This window comes from Chiroxiphia lanceolata, chromosome Z (genome assembly GCF_009829145.1).
Source record: "Chiroxiphia lanceolata isolate bChiLan1 chromosome Z, bChiLan1.pri, whole genome shotgun sequence".
In the NCBI taxonomy this organism is placed as follows: domain Eukaryota; kingdom Metazoa; phylum Chordata; class Aves; order Passeriformes; family Pipridae; genus Chiroxiphia; species Chiroxiphia lanceolata.
Window position 1 is genome coordinate 12,079,829 of NC_045671.1, and position 24,395 is coordinate 12,104,223.

General features: G+C 42.0%; 2 protein-coding genes and 1 long non-coding RNA gene across 16 annotated transcripts in view; 2 read left to right on the forward strand and 1 right to left on the reverse strand.

The window, feature by feature from the left end:
• Positions 1–1,837: 1,837 nt before the first annotated feature.
• Positions 1,838–17,464, forward strand: ZNF131 (zinc finger protein 131). Of its 9 annotated transcripts, none has more exons than XM_032675146.1 (8): positions 2,377–4,870; positions 5,455–5,593; positions 6,291–6,392; positions 7,402–7,546; positions 9,330–9,693; positions 9,796–10,018; positions 13,273–13,403; positions 15,212–17,464. In XM_032675146.1, exons 1-8 carry the CDS (start codon positions 4,760–4,762, stop codon positions 15,872–15,874), a joined length of 1,878 nt encoding a protein of 625 aa, XP_032531037.1. In that variant the 5' UTR covers positions 2,377–4,759; the 3' UTR covers positions 15,875–17,464. The 9 variants fall into 9 exon arrangements, with proteins under 9 accessions (XP_032531038.1, XP_032531037.1, XP_032531032.1 ...); XM_032675141.1 differs by having other exon boundaries at positions 2,377–3,940; positions 4,735–4,870; positions 9,330–10,018; XM_032675142.1 differs by having other exon boundaries at positions 2,377–3,067; positions 4,735–4,870; positions 9,330–10,018.
• LOC116780326 lies at positions 13,802–19,702 on the reverse strand. Of its 2 annotated transcripts, none has more exons than XR_004354423.1 (3): positions 19,552–19,702; positions 15,468–15,568; positions 13,802–14,206 (listed from the first exon to the last, which is right to left on the reverse strand). It is a non-coding gene; the product is annotated as an uncharacterized LOC116780326 (long non-coding RNA). The 2 variants fall into 2 exon arrangements; XR_004354422.1 differs by lacking the exon at positions 19,552–19,702 and adding an exon at positions 18,941–19,351.
• Positions 18,585–24,395, forward strand: part of NIM1K (NIM1 serine/threonine protein kinase) — a 28,199-nt gene continuing 22,388 nt past the window's right edge. The window contains exons 1-3 of one of the 5 annotated variants that reach the window (XM_032675157.1): positions 19,034–19,101; positions 19,348–19,486; positions 20,866–21,850. The gene's annotated coding sequence lies outside the window, so the exon portion shown is untranslated. The other 4 variants (XM_032675154.1, XM_032675159.1, XM_032675156.1 and 1 more) reach the window with 4 other exon arrangements.

Here is a 24,395-nt window from a genome sequence, read left to right on the forward strand (position 1 = left end):
TCTTCAACTAAAAATTAGATCTCCAGTGGTTTAAACCAAACCTTTATATTTAAATGCAGGAGGCATCAACATTGTTTATGTGCTGCTGTGTATCAGAAAAGAAGAATGGGTGTGGCAGGCAACTCCTAGATTGAAAACAACTATCTGAGCAGATCTACTAATAAGAACAACTAGGATTGTTACATTAGCAAGGCCATTAATAACATAAACAAATAAAAGGGAAATAAATTTGACTTTTTAATGTTGTTTTACAAACCATTAGTATTGACAAAACTTTCTTGTATTACTGTATTATAAAATGCTGCACAGAGTTTTAGGACTCTGCATATTAAAGAGTATATAAAAATTAGTTTGAACTTGACCAAATATCTACTATTTATGTTAGTTTGATGTTGTAGGATTTCTGTGCTGAACAGCTGCCCTAATTTCATAGACATTTATCCTTTTAGTGGAGGAAGAATACGGCAAAAGTAATGGTGTAGGTGTGGCACCATGGAAAAGGGATAGAATGTGTAAACAACTCCATTTGCAGGCATTAACGCAGGTGAGCTCATTGTAACACAGAGCCACTGCATGTGCATGCTCTTCTGTTGTCAGCATTGACACAGAGCCTGTCAAAGGGGCGATCATTGTGTCTGTTCTGATAAGTCATACTGGTTTATTTGGATGAATACCTTTTCACCTGGTGACAGGCTGTGAAGCCTGGATGACCAGGGGTGCCCCCGAAGACTCTGGCCTAGAAGAGAACCCTGAGTTTCCCATCGCCAGCACTCAGGCAGGGTGGCAGAGGGGCTGGTGTGGCACCCAGTGGCATGCACTTGCTGTCTCCTCCTAAGGTGCCTCAGCCAAATAACTCAGGAGCTCCATTGGAGCTGCAAGGTGCTGCCTGGGCCTCTCCTTTCTCAGCTGGGGGGCCTTGGAGCTGGAGGGGCAAAGCTGGACACCACAGAGTGGAACAGAAGCCTTGCTGGGCAATATTTCATTTGCATATTTTGACACCACTTCATGATACTCATTTTGAGCACCATTCAATCTATATTATAAAATAAGACAACGTTATGGAACTGCATGGAAGAGTGGCTCTGCAGCAGAGGGCAGAGACATGGATTGAAGGGAATCTCACAGGTGTGAGTCCTGTCTGTTAGGGTGCATGTGGCCCCACCACCACACACCTTCCAGAATGTTCTGGCATTCCACACTGAGGAAAGTGGTCACTCACATAAAACACTGCAATACAACTACAAAGTGCATATGGAAGAGGAGACACAGGTGTTCCCTGTCAGCTAGAGGAACAAAGTTGAGCTACAAAATTGATCAAGGCACTGGAGCATCTCTGTTACAAGGAAAGGCAGACGAAGCTAGGTCTGTTCAGCCTCGAGATGAGACAACTGAGAGAGGACCTCAATCAATGTATTGGCTATCGGTATCTGCAGGGGAGATGCCAAGAGGATGGAGCCAGGCCCTTCTCTGTGGTGCCAACCAGTAGGACAAGAGGCAAAGGGCAGAAACTGAACTTCTTTACTGTGTGGTGACCAAGCACTGGAACAGGTTGCCCAGGAAGTTCCCACACTGGAGATATTCCAGAGCTGTCTGGACGCAATTCGGTGCAATATGCCTTGAGATGGCCCTATTAGAGCAAGGTAGTTGGACCCGATAACACACTGCCCCGTGCTGCGTCCCACATTCTACCCCCTAGCCCGCCCCACCCATGCCACAGCCGCGGACTACAACTCCCGGCATACCCCGGGCCGCTGGGCCCCGCCCCTGCCGCGCGCGCGCCCTGTCGCGTGTAAGGTGAGCGCGGGGCAGGCCGGGAATGCGAGTCGGGATTGGCCGGCGCGCGCCCCCTTTCCAGCGTGCCGGGCAGCAGGAAGCGGCGGCGGCGGAGCGGGAAGCGGCGCGGCGAGGAGCTGCTCCTGGTGAGTCCCTGGCGGAACCGTTTCGCCACCCTGCGACGCACCGCGCCGCCGGGCCGCGACCCGGCCAGGAATTGAAAAGGGATCGATTTAATGCGCGCTTTGATGACGTAATAAGGACTAACGAGGCGGCGGCGCTGCTGAGCGCCCGACTCGAGCCGGCGGCGGTCGAGCTCCCCCTCTGGGACTTCCCCGCGGGATCCCCGCGCCCGCGGGCGCCGCTCGCCCCGCGCCCGCACCGGCCGTGCCCGGCGGGCCGTGGGCGCGGGCCAGGCCTTCCGCCTTCGCCCGCTCCGGGCACTAGGCGGCCGCTCATTGGCTCCTCCGCGCGGGGCGGGCTAGGTCCGCGCCTCGCGATTGGCGGGGGCCGCGCTGACTGACAGCGGCACCCGCCAATGGGGCCGCGAGGCGCGCGGGCCGAAGCCCGCGGGCGGCAGGAGCTGCGGGCGGGGCGCAGGGGGCGGTGACGCAGTCTGGCGGTGGCGAGGGGCGCGGCTCGGCCCCGCAGTGCGGGAAGGGGGAGCGGGAACGGAATTGGGAACGGGAATGGAAATGGGAGCGGAAGTGGCGCCTGCCGGGGCGGTGGCAAGGGGCAAAAACGTGCGGCTCAGTGCACGAGAGATTCCTGCTGCCTCACTGCACACCCCGCAGGTCCCCCTTGCCCAAGATGGCGGTGGTTTGGGCAGCCTGCACCAGACCCGCCGAGCTGCCCTGTGGGACCCGTGCGCTGGAAAATGTCTGGTGCCTAAAATACAAGGAGTTCCCGTTGTAGTCCAGGAGGGTGGTAGTAATAAGATGTTTCCGTTAAGGTGGATTTTTAAAAATCTCTAAATCGTATGCATGTGACGTGAAAGGAGTACAGGCTGGAAAGGTGGTCAGTAGTTGAACGAGTGTTCCAAGAAAATTGGGTGAACAACTGAAGTATTCCAGTTTCCATCCCTCATCTGTGAGCCCGCTGATAAGAGGGAACTTGGATTACTTCTGTCCATCTTCCTGAGCTGTTCTGTTTTCCCAGCTGTACCTTCCTTTTCTTTGTCCAGAACAGTTGTGCTACTGAACATGTGCTGTTCTGCCTGGCTTTCTTCTGCAGTATGACCGAGTTTTTAACATGAGAGTACGCAATGAATGCTGTAACTTCGTTGAGATACACAGTAAATTCTCACTTTTTACTAGTTCTGTGTAAATTTATGACAATGAACTAGCTAACATAAGTTGTATGTCTCCTTACTCGTGTTTCGTAAGAGTTCTGAGATAAAAACTTTTTAAAATATCTTGGATTTGCTGGGGTGAGGTTACTCTATAATTTTGAGGGTTTGGAGGGTTTTTTGGGATATCCCTCTAAACAAACAATTTGAAACTAAATCGCATTTGGGTAGGTAGAAATCATGAGAGTTGGAGATCAAAATCTTGCTTGTTTTACGGAATTATGTTTTTAACTGCAAGTCATCTACCCTTTTATGATGTGTGAAAAATGGGCAAAAAGAATTAAACAGTGAAGTAAGTGGCTCACAACTTCCCACATGAGACTTTATGTGAAATACCAGATGGTGGAGGAAAGCAGGAGCTGCTGGTTGTCTGTCTCAGACTCATCATTACAGATGAGATGCAGTCACTGCAACAGCAGCATCCACTCCCTTCCACCTCACCTTCCCCTGTAGGCTGGTCTCTGCCTCCTTGAAGACCCTGGCAGGTGTTTCTATTGCAAAAAGTGGAATATGTAAAAATTTCTTAAGAAAGGATGTTTGATGTTTGATCTTTGTAAATTTTCGAGCCTGATCAACGGGAAGGGAGATTTAATCTGTGAAACAGAGAGAAGCCAGCAAGTTCTAAGTGATGTCCAGGCATTAGAAAAACACATTATGTGTTGGTAGAACTGCCTTGTTAAGGTTTAGGACTGGACACGCTTCAATGATTTCAGACCTAGGGGGAGGTTAACAGAGCTTGGGAAGAAGAATGCCCACTTACAGTGGATACAAAGAATGGAGAATTTACAGGCCACAGGGACATTGAGAAGAACCCCCAAGGTGAGGAAGAAACTAATAAAGCCAACCGAGCAACTGTGCTGAAATCTGCTCCTATTGGGTAAAAGGTAATTCTGCCAAGGAGTGATCATGACCACCAACCCAAGAAACCTAGGGACTCGGGAGAAAGACTGAGAATGTGGATTAATTAGCTTGAGAAGCAAGAGAATCATTAACCAGTAGAAGATAAAATACTAATTAACAAGAAAACCATGTAATTTGTAGCCACCGAACACTAATTCCTTTGTTTGCTAAAATGCATAGTAATATAGTGTATAGTAGTATAGTAAAATAGTAATATAAAATAGTAAAAAGTTTTGATAGTTGGTGTGCTTGATTTGTGGAATACCACCGAGAACCCAGGCTTGCATAACTCTGAAATAGATAATCAGTGTCTCTCTCGAATGTTTAATTATTGGCTTGTTGCACGCCAATTTTTGTGGGCATTTCCCTGGTTGGCAACGCAGCAATAGCAGGTGGAGCTGGATTTCCCTAAGTGGTTGCTTGTTCTCTACTTATTTTGTTCTCTTGGCAAAATGACTTCTCTGGGCAGTTTTTCTTGAGGTGCAAGAAAGAGTGTGTTTTGTAGTGAAAATAGGAGCTCCATAGTTCTTCCTTTCTGCGGCATTCTAAGTGTAAGCCGTGTTAATGTGAGAGTTGAGGATGAGTGTTGCTGCTTAGATCTGAAGTAATTTTGCCTGGGGGTGATTTGTGAAATGCTTTCATTGAAGCACTTGGAAGCTTTCCTGAGGTTCTTTTGCATAAGCAGGAGACTAACATCTGCATCTCATCCACAGGCAGAGAGTTTTGCTAAACCTCTTTATGTCTGAGATCCTGTGGAACTGCTACACCCACCTATGCCATCAGATTACAAGCATATGTGTCTCTTTAGAAAGGCTAGCAAAGAATATTTCACCTTGCAGGGGAAGAAGTGTAAGTAGGAGGGATGAATAAGCTTGGGTGTGACAGCAAATGAAATCCCTGGCAACTCCATTGTACTTAGAAGTTGAAAATTGCTGCTCGATTACATGGATGCTTGAAGGAAGTAAACATCTTGTGTTCACAAGGAGCAAAATGTGACTTTAATATGAAATTTTTAAGAACTGTTCTTCTACCAGGTGGAGTGGTGGGATGGTGAGAAGTAACTTTATAAAGATTCTGATATTATCCTGCTGTGGTGTTGAATAATTAGCCATGGAGATGTTGCATTCCTGCAGTATTTGCTTTGAGGATGGTGGATCCTTGCTGAAACTGTAGGATAAAAAAATACGCTTATCCACTTTGACTGTTTTTTCATGTGTCTAAATAAGACAATATTCCACATCAGTAACTGTGCCATTTCCTACCTGTCAGCTCATATCAGGTAAAAAACCTGTTACCAGAACAATTTGTTGTTTCTATTGGTTTTATAGTCCATGCAAAGTTTTAGTTAGTTTATGTCTGTATAAAGACCTGACTGTGCACAGTATTTACCAAGTGGCACAGAATTCTTACTCTCACACTGTACTTTTTTGCAGACCAGGTCTTTTGCCATGGAAGCTGAAGAAACAATGGAATGTATCCAGGAATTCCCTGAACACTATAAAGTTATTTTGGATAGACTGAATGAACAACGTGAGCAGGACCAGTTTACAGATATCACCCTGATTGTTGATGGTATGTATGGACCTGGGAACCAGCTGGTATACAGGGAATTCTAAAGGCTGTGCTAGGATGCTGTTGGGTTTGTCACAGGTCAGAGTCAGACTGGGCTGCAAACAGGCTGGTTCTGCACCGTGTGTGAGTTACTTGCAAAGTTTCATTTAGCATCTCAGGGTCAACAGACTCCAGCAGTGATTAATAATTTTGCTTCTGCTTTTCCAAACAAAGGGCTAAATATTTTCAGATAGAAGCCCTCTTTGAAACTGCTGTGCTATACTTAACGTGTTGTCTAAAGATTTCCAAAGCATTATTAAAATATTTTTCTCTGACTTGAGCTGACTGTTTGCACACAGAGAACTTTTACAAATACTGTGTCTAAATAAAATCACACCTTGAAATAAGATTTACTTCTTGCTTCTCTGGTATCTGGTATCATAACTTAAATATCTGAACAGAGAAACACTGGAGTGACTGAGTCCTCCGTCTGGTTGAGTTACCATCACAAGGTAAGCGATGTCACCAGGGTTCTGCAAGAGATGGGATAGGATAGCTGCAGTAGTATCCCATGTTTTATGGAGACACAGTGACTGTATGCTGCTGGAATAGTGGAATAGTTGTTTAGACTGGCTAGTCTTTTTCTGCATCTACACTTATTCTGCACTTTGGAGGGAGTTATGTTACCCTAAACCAAAATTTTTGTCTCTCTTTGCAGGTCACCATTTCAAAGCTCATAAGGCTGTTCTTGCTGCCTGTAGCCAGTTCTTCCACAAATTCTTCCAAGATTTCACTCAAGAGCCTTTGGTGGAGATTGAAGGTAATCTTATTTATACAATTAAAACCACTCAGAGTTGTGTGCTCAAGCTGGAAATTAATATAGCATCCTTGGTACAGGCCTACATACATAGAATCATAGAATGTTAAGGGTTAGATAGGTCCTTGAAGATCATCTAGTCCCAACCTCACTGTCATGGGCAGAGATACCTCCCACTAGACCAGGTTGCTCAAGGCCTTATGCAACCTGGCCTTGAACACTTAAAGATGATTGGTCATATAATTAGCTTTCTAGATCTTACCTCTTGAGTTGTTCTGAGACAGCTATCACCACTGGAAAAAAAACTTCCCCTGAAGAAAAATCAAAAAGAAAAAGAACACTCTTGAATTAAATTGTTGGAAGGGAAAGTGTGAGATTATGTGGGTGCTTTTTTAATTTTTTTCCTTTCTTTCCCCTATACATGGCTAGTGGAGGTCAGGCAGATCCTGTATGTTTTTAGAACTTGCAGTGTGACAAAATCTTTTCCCTGAAAACAGCCAGTCTGGTCAGATGAAAAAGGTTGACAGTGATGGCCAGTGGCAGATGCCTTGGCTGGGATGCAAGAGCATGATAGACATTGAGCAATACTTGTGTGGTAGGCAAGGAGCAAATTCCTGGAGCAGTATTTCACCCTCCAGTACCTTGCTGCTCAGAGACCTCTTGAAAGAGAGATAGTATTTTTGTGTTTAAATCTATATATTATTCAAACAGCTTTTTGTCCATCTCATCCTTCTTTTTATCTTTGTCACAGCAAAACTCCATAGTGTTCACGTTTCTTTAGCAGACTTTCTATTCCAACACAAGTGAGGTTGGAACTAGATGATATTTATGGTCTCCTCCAGCCCAAACCATTCAGTGGTTCTGTGGAGCCTTTTAAGAGTGTTATCTTTATGAAACTGGCAGGTACAGTACTGTGATCACAATGGTGTGCAGGCAAATGTGCAAGATTCATCAGGTAGATGAGACTGAGGAATTGCTAAAAGAAGCTGTTGTTTCTCTTTTCTGTATACAGGTGTAAGTAACATGGCATTTCGTCACCTAATTGAGTTCACCTACACAGCAAAACTAATGGTCCAAGGTGAGGAAGAAGCAAATGATGTTTGGAAAGCAGCTGAGTATCTACAGATGCTAGAAGCAATCAAAGCACTTGAAATTAGGTAAGCACATCAGCCTCTTTTTGTTCCCACCACTTAAAATATAGAGTCTTAAGAATCCTTCTGTAAGAGCTGGCTGCCAGTATTTTGCAGTGCTGTTCCTTATGCTGGAACCTCCTTAGCATCTGTAGCACCATAACTCTTCTGCTATGGCGTACATGTCAGAAATATACAGGCTAAAAAAAGAATGTCACATTCTTTGGGCTGGAGCTCAATGGCAAGTGACATGGCTCATAAATGTTGCCAAAGTTGTAGGGTTGTGCCTTTGTGGTAACTGATACCAGGTCTCTGTGCTGCCTGAAGGCCCACACCTGACTGACAACTGGTTGCACAGTGACAGTGTGCCTCAGGTAATCAGAACACATTAACAAGTTTGTGCTGGTGTTTGTATTTCATGCAGCTTTCTGCTATTCTGAGAGAATAAGCACTGATCTTAAAATTTCTTGCTGCAAAGCTAACCTGTCAAATTTCTTGAATGAATTTAACTGTGGTAGTCAGTTTTATCTGGGTTCAATATTTAATCAAATGTTGCTGTGGCAGCTTTTATCCTCTACCGGGAACTGTACTCCATTGCCAAGCTTGAGGAAAAATGGGTGCCAGTCCCATCATGCTGTTTTTCATCCCCTTTCTTCCCTTTCACTTCCACAAAGTGCTCTCACGTTCTCATTCCTTCTGCATGCTACACTACTGGTTTTTGGTACGTGATCCCAGAGCTCCTTACAGTAATGTGCAATGTAACTATCATCTTGTAGACATCAGAAGTCCAGGCTAGATGAAACTGAGTTTAGCTGCTCTGTTTCCCTGTGTGTATGACTAGAGTAAGGTGCAATTTGATAAGCTGTGTCCTGCATTACATCATTAGTCACATATGTCTGACATATGACTTGGAGATATTGGGCCAAGTCTTGTCTCCTATTACTAGAAAACGTGGAAATGATAGGGAGTACATTACGTGAAAGGATTCATCCTGCTGCAAAGGAGGGTAAAAGCATGGCTTACCCCAGTTAGTCTGTTTGAGGGGGAGATACCCACTCGTTTTCAAAACTGATAATCAGTAACAAAACCTGCAGCACAGAAGTGCTGTGAATGACTTGAAAGCATTGACCTGCTCAGTTCTGTCTATGTTTGAGATGACATGCAATCTCTGACATTTTGTAGGAAGGGGAGTTGAGTGTGTGTTATGCAGGGAAAATAGCAACAGAACTGAGGGTTGTGTTCAAGCCCAGAAAATTAAACTAGAATACTCTTTCCACATCCTGCTGGCTTTTACCTCAGCTGTTAGCTGTGTGCCTTCCTGAAGTATAAGATGCTATGATAACCACTGTGTGAAGTCACAGCTATAGTGTTTTCTAACAAGCTCTTAGCACTGTGGGAAGCTGCACACACTCAGAGCTTAAGAATTGAAGAGCATAGGAGGGACTTGAATCATATTTCTGAGTAGGCAGGCCAAAGTACTCTTTCTTTTGGGCAATTTTTCTTTCCAAGTACAGAACTTCACAATTTTTTTAGATAAGCCTATGTCTTAGGTTAACTGGCCTTTCTTCTTGATAGGTGCTTTGTGTCATTTGAGCAGCACCTTAGCAGTTTTAACTATGCTATTTTACTACACTAAGGAGTGTAGATCAAGGACAAATTAGCTTCTGACATGCACACAGATTAAGTGGTCATTCATCACTCAGCTTTGAGAAATGGCGAGAGAGTGTTGGATGCAGAAGCTCATTACTAGGCAGGAGTTCCTATGTCAGTGCTTATGGATCTTAACGATGTTTATGCAAATGATTTTCAGGAACAAAGAAAATTCATCACTCTTAGAATCAAATGAAGCGCAAGGTAAAAATAAACCAAAAAAGAGGAAGATTGCTGAAACCTCTAATGTTATCACAGAAACACTGCCATCTGCAGAATCAGAGCCTGTTGAAATTGAGGTTGAGATTGCAGAAGGGACGATGAAAGTGGAAGACGACAGCATTGAAACACTTGAAGAAGTAGCTTCTGCAGAGCAATCCATAAAGTACATACAGACAACAGGTACATCAGATGAATCTGCTTTGGCTCTTTTGGCAGATATCACCAGCAAGTATCGTCAGGGAGAGAGAAAATGCCAGATCCAAGAAGAAGGTGATAATGCAACTGATCCCTCGTGCAAACAGGTAGAAGGTATTGAAATTGTGGAACTTCAGCTGTCACACGTGAACAATTTATTCCACTGTGAGAAATGTAACCGTTCATTTAAATTGTTTTACCATTTTAAGGAACACATGAAAACACACTCTACTGAGAATTACAAGTGTGATATATGCAATAAAAGATACCTACGAGAGAGTGCTTTGAAACAGCACCTCACCTGTTACCACCTTGATGAAGGTGGTGTCAGCAAGAAGCAAAGACCTGGCAAGAAAATACATGTATGCCAGTACTGTGATAAGCAGTTTGACCACTTTGGACATTTTAAAGAGCACCTGCGGAAGCACACAGGTAAGAGCACTGCTACAGTCCTTTGTTCTCACATTTTGGGGCTTTGCATGTTTTGGGGAAATAGAGAATATGCTGAAGAAAACACATGAGTCGTGAGTGCTAGAAATACTTGGTTTCTAGTTACAGCTAAAATGCTGGTGTGTCTTTTTGTTTGTTTTTTTGTTTTACATTGATGTAAACTTTTGAGGGATTGAGTTGATTAAAAATATGCACCTAAAACCAGAAGGCACTAATGAAGCTTCTCTGTCAAGTCTACTAAATCTTAAAGATTTTTTTTCAAAATACCTTCTTAAGGCATGTTCCTTTCTTCAAAAGTACCAAACCGAGCTACTTTTATTTTCAAAATTTTCTGATAAAAGTTTCTGTTGAAATATGATCTGATCATGAGCTTCTTGGTGGAATACAGTCTAGAGCATTTCTTTATCTAATAGAACTTCTTAGCAAATGCCTATTAATGCATTAGACATAAAATACCCTCAAAAAGTTCTCTCTTGTACCATCTTGTTTGGAAAGTTTTATCCTTGCTCTTGGCACCTCATCTGTGATTTGAATTTTCTTTGTTAATTAAGCAACACTACTAAGAACAGCAGAGCATTTCTAGTCACTGTAGTACACTTTTCGATTGTGAAATTTGCCTCTTTGAAATCTAGATAGCATTTTTGGAGTACAAAGTGACTTGTGCTCCTTATTTCTTCCTTATAGTATGGGACATTACTTCATCTCACTGAAAAGTCTGCTGTCTGAACAGATACCAAGCATGACACAGATAACTCTGAATGTAATATATATGTGGTCTTGATCTTCCAGATGTTTTTGTTTAATATGTCAGTCATGAGTCATCAGAAAAAATTTAATGGAGGGTAGTAGCTCCATTTCTGTTTCAGCTTCTTACTGTTAAAGCCTTTTAATTAGAATGGCTTAATTTAATTAAAATGTATCTGTGTATGGGACTGCTGAGTATTGAATATATAGCAGTGTCCAGTCTATTCCAAATAGCCTCTTAAAAGTTCAGTTTATAAATAGATTTTGGCAAATCCTTATCCCCTACGAAGCAGGGAGTGTTTCTCCATTATGAGCAATCCAAATACAAGCTACTTAACAAAAATCTTTTCAGAAAAAAGTTTGTGGCAGATAACCAGATTAACCCAAAGTATGTAATATGTTCCTTGCTCTTGCAAAAAAGTATTTTTGGTTCAAAGGAAGTTAGCATATCACAGAAGGTATAGAATACTTTATATATTGATCTAATAAGTATAACACGGAATCTAATTAATTCCAGTTTAGCATTTTCAAAAGCCTTAAGCTCAAAATCAAAACAGATATCACCATTTAACTCCTAAGGTCAGTGGAAAAACTCCCATTCAGTAACAGGCTTTCTAAATTCCAAATTCTGCATAGCACTGGTTGAATGCTCAAATGAAACTGAAAGGCCTGGGACAAAATGAACTAAAAAGTGTTTGATCCTACTGTTGATCAGTCACTATGCCAGAAATTGAATTAAAATAGTAACTGCAGCAGAAATAGAATCATAGAAAGGCTTAGGTTGGAAGGGACCTTAAATATCATCTGGTTACACCCCTGGGGCCATGGGTAGGGAACCTTCCACTACACCAGGTTGCTCAGAGCCCCATCCAACCTGGCCTTGAACACTTCCAGGGATGGGGCATCCGCAACTTCTCTGGAGTGCTTCATCACCTTCTGAGTAAAGAATTTCTTCCTAGCATCTTATCTAAACTACCATCTTTCAGGTGAAGGCCATTCCCCTTTGTTGTATCACTCCATGTCGTTGTCACACCTTTTCAAAATTTATGGATAGTGGCTTCCTCCACCAGCTCCCTCTCTGTTCAGACAATCTCTGTATTCTTCCCAGGCTACCTGTCCTTGCTTCCACTACTCTAGGCTTCCTTTTTGTGTTTCAGTTTTTGCAGAAGCTCCTTGTTCATCCACGCAGGTATCCCCCTGCTCTGTAGTATTGTAGTTAGTAGAGACCTTGATCATCTAATTCCAACCTGATGAGTTGTTTGGTCAAAACCCATGATTTTTGACCTGCAAAACTGAAGGCAGTTCAGCATCCTCTGCATTACTTTTACAACAGTCTCCAAAAATGTAGCCTTTTGTAACCATTGAGGGCAATGTTTCTGTCATTTAAGCATCTTTGTCTAGCTTTCAGGTGTTTTAAGTGAGAATTGTGGATTTCTTTTGAAAAGATAATTAGGAGCTTTTGAATATTTTTGAAGATGTGGGTTTATTGGCTTTCCACCTCAATATCCGGTAACTATTGCATTCCTGAAAATGCAGGCTTTTAAACTAACTCAGATAGATTCTTATGGTATTCACTGAAATGGCTCTTTTGGAGTTCATTGAGCAGTTTGTTTCAGTAGTGATGTTGTACCTCCCCAGGTTAATTATCAGACTTTCAGAAGAAACACACTCTTCCAGTTTTCTTGTAATTTAATTTGCTTGAATTTCAGTGTGTTTGTGCATGGTGGAATTAGTAAAGAGAGACCTTTTGTTCATTACTACTTGATAATAGTACACTGCTTTAGATGATAAAAAGATCGGTTTTCAGCCTCCTCTGTTGTTGTCCTTAGCTGGCTTCTGTGTTTGATACCATCATTAAAAAGAAGTGGCCAAACTGAAAGGAATTTTATCTTGCTTGTGCCCACTTATGTCCTTCTGTGTTTGCTTTTCACTGTATTTTGGGAGAGGAGGGGGGGGTTTGTTCGTTTTAACACTAGTGGATTGTTATTTCATTATCATTCATCATGTGCCACCTTAGTTTTCTGGAGCTCAGTTTAAGCTCTCAAGCATAAACTGTTACTGTTGTTAAAAATAAAAGTTTATATTATTTAAATACTTCTTTAATGTGTCACTTTGTATATTTACTAATGTTGATATTTTAATTATAACAATTATCAGATGACAAGTGAGAAAAAGCTGCTATTTCTCTAAGATACTTCATTGGAATAGTAATCTAATTTCCACTAAATTTATTTTCACAAAAGCAAATGTACCTTAAATGGTACTGGTAATTGTTACTTTGGTTTTCTTCTAAATGAGAGTTATGACTCCACATCTGGTTTTTTGCCCTTTTACATGGCATATCCATCTCTTCTTCTCTAGAATAATCCAGCTGGCCACATCTTTACAGTGTATTTATCAGCCTAGACAAGAGGAAGAAAGGGAAAGAAGAGAGACCTGACAGAAGACTGGGTGGTTTTATACATTTACAAATCCTGTGTCTGTTTTAACAGGTGAAAAACCATTTGAATGTCCAAACTGCCATGAACGTTTTGCTAGGAATAGCACACTCAAATGCCACCTGACAGCCTGTCAGTCTGGAGCTGGAGCCAAAAAGGGAAGAAAGAAGCTCTACGAATGTCAGGTGGGTAATGGAAGTAGCAGAGTCCCAGGCTAGATACCTCCCTCCTTCGAGGGAGTGGGGGAACTGAACAAGAAAGGCAAGGAGAGTGGCCTTATGTCTCCAAGAGCTACTTCAGTAAAATAAAGATCACATTCAAACACAATATGCAGGTAAATTCTTATGTCTAAGTAGCTCCATTTAAAATGTAGAATTACTGATGTGGAGCCTAATAATACTTATAATTAGATTCTTACGGGAAGGCTGCCTTTTACTGGTCTTTCTGCTTCCTTTTCAAGGTTCTCGATGCACTGACCTAGGCCCTTCCCACTTCTGACAACACTTCACTAAAGTTCAAAATACAAAATAATATTTTATTTTTTATTTTATTATTATTCTCTTTGATACCACACATACTTATGCTGGTGTTGCCTAAAGATCAGGAGCCAAAAAACTCCAGGCAAATTTAATAGGGATAAGATAATAGAACGGGTCTTTAATGAAGGCCCTCTGACCATGGGAGTACAGAAAAGATGCATGCACACCATGTCCAGTGGTTCTACAATTTTATAGTATTGTCCATCCAATCCCAGAACTATCTGCCCCCCAGTTCCTCCCCAAATCTGCCCCCAGCATGCCTCTCCAGAAATTGAGGTCCTGAGACCCCTTTCTTCCTCGTCTTCCTCTTCTTCATGGCACATATTGTCTTTGGAGCTTCTCCAACGTTCCAGACTATGATGGTATGTTGTTGTTCAGGCGTGGGATGCAAATATTGTTAAACAGAAGATGTTTTCTACAATTCTACCTTGAAAGGAACCTAAACAAGCCTAAAGAATTTAGAAAATTTGATATGAAATGGGGAAATAGGGTTTAGTGAGTGTAAACTACTAAAGTGTGAGAGACTATACAATTATATTAAAAATGTATATTTACTACATAGCTACTTTAAAATCTACAAAAAGCTAAAAATCCAGAAAATTCAAATGCATCACTGGCAATCTGTAATGTCTTTTAAGCAAAATAAATGCTGTAGAGGTTGTTAGGGTACTTGGTCACGGTATGTAACTGTCATTTGAAAAGCTGTTCAGATAAATTTTAATTCACTTTTAAAAGCAATTCTGAAGAGCTAGAAAATAAAAGAGCTGAAGTTGGTTGTAGCATTTTTATTTGCTGATTTGCTGCCCCACTGCTGTGACAATCTCACACCACCAGGTGGGGGGGGAGTGCTCTCCCTGTCCAGGGACTGACAGCTGTTCTGGGGCTGCCCCAGGAGGCTCCAAGGGTGTGGGATATGACATCACCTCACCTCCATGACATTTGACCTGTCCCTTCCCTCCCACCCCCCCCCCCCCACACACTTGAGTTGGTCCGAGCCAATAATTAATACACTAATCCAGCGTCTTACAACTGGTGATCCTTCGGTCTAATTACTTCATGTCATAGCTTTGTCTTTCTGTATTTCCTCATCCTCTCCCAGATGTTGTGACTGTGGCTTAGTACTTCTTCAGCCTGAAGAAGTTGCAGCAGGTCTTGGATAAATTTTTCTTTAATTTTTCACTTTTTTTCTTCAAATGCTCTACTGACTGACAAATTTTGTCAGTGTCCTATGCAGGCACAACTCAAAGTAGCTCACTGTTCTTAAAAAATGAATAAATAAATACTAAGTCTTCTGTTTGTCTGAAGCTTGCTTCTCAGCTTTTACATTTAATGTCTATGTTTTTTGAATCCAAGTAGGAAGAAGCCACACTATGTGAAGCCATGATCTCAGAGAGGCACCATACTTTGTCATATTTCTGTTGGCACTGTTTAACATCCTGTATCTTTTGTTTCAGGTTTGTAACAGCGTTTTTAACAGCTGGGATCAGTTCAAAGATCACTTGGTAATACACACTGGTGACAAACCCAACCACTGTACCTTGTGTGATTTGTGGTTTATGCAAGGCAGTGAGCTGAGAAGGCATCTCAAAGAAATGCACAATATTTCAGAACTACTGGTGACAGAAGAGGTTCTTCCAGTGGAAGCTATGGAAGCTGAACCAGTAACATCAATGACAATAATAGAGCAAGTTGAGCAAGTCCATGTCCTACCAGTAATTCAGGTACAGGTGGATCCTGCACAGGTAACTGTGGAACAGATGCACCAGGATCTCATACAGGACAATCAGGTCAAAGGCACACAGATGGAGGAACTGCAAGAACAGGTGCAAATTAGTTACTTGGAAGTTGAACACATTCAGACTGAACAAGGTGCTGAAGTTCATGTGGAGCAGTTACATGTTGAGCATGTAAATCAAATACAGATGGAAGAGGTACAGGCAGAACTTATAGATGGAACACACCTTGAACAAGTAGAATATCAAAGTGTTGATCAAGGAGAAGCAGAAGAAAAGGAACCTAAACAAATAGATGATGTGGATAAGGAACATCATGAACAAGCTGAAGACTTAAAAACACAACAATTAGTGGACATGCAGAATGAAAACGTGGATGACTAGGACAAATAATGGCACTGCAGGTTTAGGAATGAAATACCAAATTATTTTTGTTAACTTTTACATTGGTTTTTGAACTGTCAGTGGTCACCTTTCCAATATGCTGTCCATAGGAAGCTGGACCAGTGGACCAAAATTAGCTTTATTCATGTACAATTAAACTTCTCTCATATGTGAAAAATAACTTTCCCATTCATTTAATGCCATGGAACAGAAGCTACCACAGACATGGACACCTTGGTGAGGTTTTTAGCAATTAATAGCTTGTATCATTGTTACACCATTCCTGGGTATATGTAAGAGTAATTTCACCTCTTTTCCTCTTGCAGTAGAAGCAAACTCTTGTATAGTATTGCAGGGTGTCTGTGGCAGGAGAATCACTAAAATCTGAGGGTTTCTATTGTAAGTGGCAATTACGTACCTGTGAATTTTCGGATCTTTCAGGCTGGGCTAAAATTAGCATTGTTGCTGGAGGTGTCTGAGCACAGAAATCCCGTGCCTTTTCGGCACTGACTAGTTAAACTTCCCAAAAGTTTCTAGAGTTTTTGAGAATTTAGTTCTGTAAAAGGCAATGTAGGTAATGTTATAGTGCTTTATATTTTTGCTTAAAATTGTCAGCTACTGGTTTTCTTTTTGCATTAAATTTAGAGGTGGGGGGCTGAGGGAGGGAACAGATTCCACATGGAGGCAGCAGGACACTCTAAAAGGGACACTTAAAAATAGAAAAAACTTGTGGCAAACACAAATTGGAAAAAAGCTACTAGCAGACTCTTCTTTTATAAATAATCATTTTTGAAAATGAATATGTTTAAACATAAATATAGAGATTTGTCTATATGATATCAGGTTCTTGGTTTTTTTGAAAAGAAATTCTGACACTTGACACAAAGATATGCTAAACATAAAAGTAAAAGCCATAGGTATGAGTGCTAAACTGTGGATTGAAAAGTAGAAATGTAAATAGTTTAATCAATATTAGACAATAAAACAATACCAACCATTAAATGTTGCATTACTTGTTTTATCCATTAGGAACAACTGAGTGGCAATTACAGTGCCAGCTTCCAGTGTTAAGAATCAATCTCATTTTTAATATGATTATTATCTCTTTACTGTAAAGTTAGATTTGTTTAGAAAATACTTGTCTATCTCTATGCTCAAGGATGCTAAGAACTACTAATTCTTAATTACTGCTGGAGGTTAGAGGTGCTCCACATTTCTGAAAAACTATTTTCAAAGCCTTAAATGGAGGAATTTTTGCAAGGACATTCCCTAATGCTCTTGGTAATCTTGTAGGTCTTAGCTAAAATCAGGCTTTTGTATTCCATGTTCAAATGCAGAACTATTTCCTGGGATTTGTGCATTTATTTAGTCTCATTCAAGAATATGTTTCATTGTAGCTTTTGAGAAACTGTTGCAAAACAAACATGGATCTCAATTAAACTTTCAAGCAATTTGATTAATGTAACTTGCATTCTTTTTTTATTATGTTTTGTGTTTTCTGAGATGCAAGTAATTTGTGATGAGATTCTGTGCAGAGGGAAGAATGTGGCCCAGTGTTAATCATGAAAATAAAATCAGTTATTATATTTATACCTGGCTTCTGATAAGCAGCTTGTCTTTTGATAACATGGAGGGGACAGGCCTCCTTGCTTAGCTGCATAACGCTGAAATTGTGGGGGTATTTGTGCATATTGACAAAGTCAGTCTCTGTGGAATTAAAGGAGGGATCTGTGTGCCTGACCAGTGAAACCTACTTTTAGGTAATTAAAGTCCAATATCAACTGAGCAGTTTCTGGGTATTGGTAACAAGGCCAGTGGTTTGGTAAGCACAGTTGGGCCATTTCTTCGTTCAGTTTGATCTCCCCTTTCCAACAACAGTTCATTAATTTGGTCATCATCATCATGGCCAGGCTTCGTGAACAAAGATTTAGGAAGGCACTATCCACGTTTGTTACAAGCACGCTGGTGACTTAAGAGGCCAATACGAGATAAACATATCCGATTGCAAGAGGCACAGCAGAAAGACTCCTTAGGTGGTGTATTCAGCAGGATATGATTCTTTCTGCATTGTCTTTTCTCCTCAAGAGTAATCCTGCCTGCGTTCTCAAAGGAAACGGCATCGTTATAGATGGTGTGTCTCCAGGCCTCCCGGTTTGCGGCCAGAGTAGACCAGTTATGATGATCAATGTGGCCAAGGCTGAGATGTTGTTTCAGGGAGTGCTTGTATCTTTTCTTCGGGGCTCCTCTCTTGTGGCAGCTGGTGGCAAGTTCATCATAAAGCAAGATTTTAGGGAGGTGGTGGTCCTTCATCCTTGAGACGTGCCCTGCCCAGCGCAGCTGAATTCTCAGCAGCATGGCCTCAATACTTGTGACTGCTGCTTGCTCTAGTACAGATGTATTGGTCACATAATCTGACCAGTCGATGTTTAGGATTGTACGGAGACAGCGTTGATGGAAGCGCTCTAAGAGTCGCAGGTGGTGGCGGTAGACGACCCGTGATTCGGAACCATATAAGAGAGTGGACAACACTATGGCTTTGTAGACACTGATCGTGGTGCTTTTCTTCAAGTGTTTATTACGCCATACTCTTTTATGGAGTTTTCCAAAAGCACTATATGATTAATTTGGTAGGAGAGAAACAGTACTCTGGTGTTGGGCCCACTGGTACCCTGTCTAGATTCCCAATGAGTATGATGGGATTATGACTCATCCCCTCCTCCCCCGAAGGGACAGGGAGAAAGGCTCTCCTCAAGTGGTAGCTCTGCTAGAGAGCCTTCCCCCCCTTCCCTGTAATTCCCTTCCCATATGACTGAAGCCCAAAATGCTCCCATCCATGATGTCCTTTGTGCCTCCTTGCTGCACCAGCTGATCCTGAAGGAGGGAAGGTTGATGGGGGAGTGGAAGGTCTGGAAAAGCCACCTTGCCATCCTCTCTCAGCCCCCAATGTCTGTATAGACACACAGACCTCTCTCAGCTCCGTATTCCCTATGCACTATTGGAAGATTTCTTCTCCCTAAACAAGCACGCACTGCAGGTCCCCGGAGCCCTGTGTCCTGGGAGTTGTACCTTGGAACTACGCCTGTCTGTAAGTTAAAACTCCTGAAGCCGGGAAGGGGGAGCAGCTGTAGCTCCTGGGATGCGGGGTGGGGAGGGGGGCCGGGACGGCCTGGAGATGCCACTGGGGAGCGGGGGCTGGTCGACGCCGCCCGGGGCCGGAGCTGTCCGAGGTTTGGAGGCTCCCGGGTGCCGGGGATCTCTCCCGAGGGCAGCGAGGGGAGCGGTGTCAGGAGGCGGGGAAATGGCGCGGACGCCTGAGGGCAGCAAATGGCGGGCAGCGGGAAAGGGCCGGGGGTCTGCGGCGGCGCTGCTGCCCGGGATTGGGATCTCGGGAAGGGAGGGGCCGGACCGGCGGGGCCCTGCGGAGCCGGGGATGGAGGCGGAGGGAGGCAACTGGCCCTCAGTTGCCTCGCCAGGGAGTCCAGCGAGCCTGGGCACCGGGGATCGCGGGCTGCGTGCCGGCGAAAGAACCCCCCTTCGAGCATCTGCTAAAATGCCGCTGAGGGAGTTATTACTGATAATTTCAGTAATAGCACGTCGCTGCTGTTCTAGTTTGTGAGTTGGATTGCCTAGAGGAAGTATCCTGGCGAAAAGGAATCATGGAGACATTCCAAACCCACCTGGACGCGAACCGTGTTACCTATTCCAGGTTACCCACCTTGGCAGGGGCGGTGGACTGGATGGTCTCCAGTGGTCCCTTTCAACCCTGACGATTCTGTAATTCTGGCATTTCCCGGTGGGCTTATTGGTGCATTTTCCTAACGCTGAGGCATTTTCAAAACCCTCGGAGCAACATGAGGCTATACCTCATAACAGGGAGTGGGTTCCATTTGTTACTTAAATGCAGATTCTTTTGAGAGAAACGCGTGTCTTATCTGACACCCTCTCACATTTAGAATTAATGGGAGCCTGAGGCAAAAATATTTTCATTCGAAGAAATCCCATCCTGTGCTTGACCATGGAAGGAGCAGAGACACACTACTAAGTTTTCTGGTTGGGTTGTTATTCCTTAGATAGTGTAATCTTTCCATATAGCTCCAGAACGTCAGGCGCAGTCACTTCCCTAACAGCAGGTATCAGAAGAATGCTCCTTTAAGGATGTAATCTGGCATTTCAGTTGATTCACACCAATAGATTTGTTGATATTATGGGTACACACATGTTCCAGCATGTTTAAATGGTCCCAGTTCAGGAAGAAAACTGAAAACTGATGCTTTTTTTCAGAGAGAGAAGAGTGTTTGTTTATATGTATATATAAAAAAATCCACCTGAATTTAAGATGTATAAACCTATCCAAAAGGGTCCTAAATTATATATATGACATTTTTTCTTGCACTATGTATTTACTTTTTAAATATTTTCTCAGATCTATACCAGTTCCAGGAGCTGAGCAATCTCGTGACTCTAAATGAGCAAATAATTTGAGTTTATTTTTCCTGTCCACTTAAATATTATCATCCATCTTCTAGTGCCTTTAGTTCAATTGAGACTTCTTTTCTAAATAGTATCTTATCTCACAACGAGACACGAGGACTTCATAGATAGATAGATAGATAGATAGATAGATAGTAGGTCTGTTTGGGAACTGCAAAATAAAGATGCCTGAATATGCTGATATTTCTATATTTAACAATTGCTTGTTTGGAATATTTCCAAGTTGTTGTTTTTTAAATCGCACCTTCTGGGGTATTTTAAAAAATATTTTCCAGTTATGGAGTCCATAGCTTTATCAGATGAAAATAGTGATTTTGTAAACAGGATTTGCACTATTGCAAATGCAAATAATTCATTATAATACATTCTGATATTACTAGGCAATTTTGAAGGCAATTAAGTGGCACTGGAAAATATTTGGTTGTTCATACTACCTCCACATTGCAATAAACTGATCTATTAGCCCTTTGCTAAAAAGGATTTTTCTTTGGTTCCTGTAGGTTGAACTTCATAGCAGGATTTTCTGGATTTCACCTCTGAGGAAATGAGATGCTCCATGGAGTGGAGCCACTGCAAGTTCCTGTTCCACGAGATACACAGCACTGACCCAAGCAGACACAGCATCATGGCAGCTGTAGAGCTTTGCTTGGGGAAGCACTTGTAACTGAAGTGGTTGTAAGATACATGTCCAAAAGGTGCTCTTAGAAGGATTAACTGCTTACAGCTGCAAATACCACACAACTTTTTCATGGCCAGTTGTAGCCTGTAGTGTTATTCCGAAGCCCTGGAAGTGAGGCGTGCTTGCTTCTTTTCCTGATTTTTACTGTGAGGTGGGAAATAAATTCAACCTTTGAAATTCTTGGCTAACACTAGAAAAATCTCCAGCATGGCTCTTCCTTGTATTTGGGAAGAAAGTAGTCCTTCATGTATAGACAACTCTCTTTTGGGACACTTGGCAAATATTATTTAGCTCAGCCTCTGAGTCTTCCTGTAAAGTACATAAATGACTTTTATTTTCCCCTTTTTAACTTTCTGTATTTTTTATGGTTACACAGACTAAATAATTCTGCAAGCAGGCAGTAATGTAACTGGAAACACTGTCCCGCTTTCTAACTTTCTCTCCTGAAGCATAAAACCAAAGACTCTTCTTATTGCAAGGAAAACAAGTTAGGAAGAAAGATAACTCCAAAATAGAAATCTTACTTGAAATATGAGGCTGTGCCTAATGTGGGAAGTATAGGGATAATACTGACTTTGTTATGCTTATAAAATAAATACAAATTTGCACACTCAGAACCATGAAAAATTACTTGGAAAACACTAATATTTTCTCAGAAATTATACATTTCCAACAGCTTCCAAGGATTTTCATTACTTTCAGCATTCATTCATACGATGAGCCTCTCTTCTGGTTGTGAATTGGTATTTTAAGATGCAGAGAGGGTTAGAGATTATACCACTCTCGGTATCTGCAATGAAATAATTGTAAGTATGTCTGTGCTAGTGATAAATCTTCTTAATACTGCATGGAGACAGATCTGTTCGTAGAGGATTATTGGGATACATTTTCTGCTGGTTGTCATGACAGTCACAAATCCATGCAGCTGCACAGCAGTGTATTAATCTGTGCGTGCAGTTTAATCCCATTTCCAAATTAGATCATCAATACTGAACAGATAGATAACAGCTGGTTTAAATGCTGTCTGTTCACTTCTCTGAAAATAGCACCCGGAGTCCAGCCAGTACGCCTCCAGTTTTCTAGGAAAGACATGGTGTTAAGCCATGGAGCAATTTGCTGCTGTAATAGCAGTGTACAACTTGGCTCAGTGTCCCACGTCCCGTATTCTTCAGGTGTTTATAATTAACGTAATTTTTCTCAGTCTGAATTACGATGTCATTTATGTTTTAGAAATTATATCAGAAGTTTAAGGACTCAATAGTCCCTCATTAAGAGAACCTGGTTATTACACTGTGTAGCAATGCGTGCTGATGCTATCATGACCTTTAAAGCTCTTGTTGCAAAATAAGGAGGTATTTAATCTGAAAGGAAGTTAAGAAACATGAATATTCCCTGCAAGGCAGTTAGGGTGTGCTTGAAAACTCATCTGGCATTGAACAATTCAAGACAACTACTCCTGGTATGTCTTGAACCTTCTTTCATTATTTTATAATTAGTATATTTTTTTATTTTGCAATTATTATTTCTATATTATTTCCATTATTATTTGCAATTATTACTTCCATAGCTTTTCGTGTAATTTGCTGAAATGTACTTGTGAACTTCAGTGTTTGTAAAAGGTTTCATGAAGTCAAGGTAACCAGGCTCAGTTCACATGGCCTCTTCTAGGGGCTGTGTTTGTGTAAAATGTCAGCCCTGTCCTGCACAGCAGGCCCACAGATAATGCGGTTTTCCTTAGAGCACACTTGAAAGAATCAGCTTTTCTTAGTCCTGCGGGAGTTGATTGCACTGGCAGTTGTCTTCTCTGCCCTGCCAGGCCACCATGAATTAATTGTGGGCTGAGAGGGGCAGCATGAAAGTACGCTAATAATTATAGAAGGATAATCTACCAGTGCTTCTCGGTTTTGGTTTCATTTTTATGCATGACAGAGCAGTGTAAGTTTGGGGGGTTTTTTCATTGGTTACGGATTCCACAGAATCTTCATTTGGTTTTGCAGAACTCAAGTTGAAGAGTCTCTTTCAATAAATAATAAATAATAAATAAAGTTCCACTTCTCTGGCCAAGCATGGCATTATTGCACTGAAGGAGAGCTGATCACTTACCAGCTTCAGTAAATATAACATTTAAGATGAGTAATCAGTTTTTAATTTCCAGTGGCACATTTTCATTGGCATTTAAAGGGAAGTCTTTCTTTACTTACTCTCAGCAGTGCACAAGGCTGTTTGAGCTATCAAGCAGCATGCCAGAGGTGCATAGGGATTTGAGTTTTCCAGGGATGTTTAGCCAGGGATGTTAGCTTTTCAGAAATAATACTAATGCAAAGTGTCAGCTTCTACAGCATATCGATGACAAATTTTTATTTTAATTTGAAGTGTAATCAGCTCCATTTGGCAGAGATTTCTCTTGACAGCAGTTCAGTTGCAATTAAGATTGACAACTTTTTTCATAAATAATGAATAAAAATTTGTAAAGATTTTATTTCAGTGCCCTCTTGCTTATTCTTCCTTAGGGTTTTGCTTTGGGGTTTTTTAATCCCTTGTGCTTTTTTCTGTCCCAAACCCCTTTTGGTTTCTTGATATCACTTGAAACAGCTGATATCTTACTAAGTAGAGAAAAATGAGATGCAGGTTTCCCTTCAGAATCAAAGCATAGGAGCATCAGTAAGAGCTGGGTTTGGCCTTTTTCCCAGATGCGGATTATATCATCCTCTTTGCTGGTCTCTGATGACCCTGGATTCAATGACTGCCTATATTAGGGACGGTTCAAAACCATACTGAAACTTAAAACCATGACACCGTTAAAAGCTTAACAAAAACCAATATTTATTACCAAGAGGTGGCCAACAAAACGAACAAACCCAAAAGGGAGGAAGGAGGAGAGTAATAACCCCCCAGCACGACCTCTCCAGTTACCCAGCTGTTGCCCATAAAGTTATCTTACCGACCTAGCATAAGCTGCATCCTTGGAGAGTCAGTAAGTTCACAAACTGGCAGGCGTCCCTGCCAAAAGGCAACGTTGTCCTTGGTGTGAAGTTAGCTCCCCCCAAGAAAGCACTATCTGCTTTTTATACAATTAATTGAGTGAACACAACCTCCCAGGTGTGGCCAGCACCGCCCAGCCAGAGGCCCTCAGTCGCACCTCCCGGTTATGTAAGTGCATCTTTTCTGCGCACGCGTGGCTTTCCCTGCGCCTGCGTACTGTACTCGGGGGGGTCTTTTCCAAATGAGTCTGGGGGCGTCCTTCATCCTCCTCCTCCTCAATTTCTCCTTCAAGTGACCTTGGAGGACAACTAGCCAATCACAGAATACCAATTAAAGCAGTTTATACAAGAAGCTCTCTTCAAGGACAAC

Coding starts and splice junctions, on each gene's coding strand:
- ZNF131 (XM_032675141.1), top strand. CDS start 4,760: ATGTCTGAGATCCTGTGGAACTGCTACACCCACCTATGCCATCAGATT. Junction 6,393..7,401: donor GCCTTTGGTGGAGATTGAAG/GTAATCTTATTT, acceptor TTCTGTATACAG/GTGTAAGTAACATGGCATTT. Junction 10,019..13,272: donor GCACCTGCGGAAGCACACAG/GTAAGAGCACTG, acceptor CTGTTTTAACAG/GTGAAAAACCATTTGAATGT.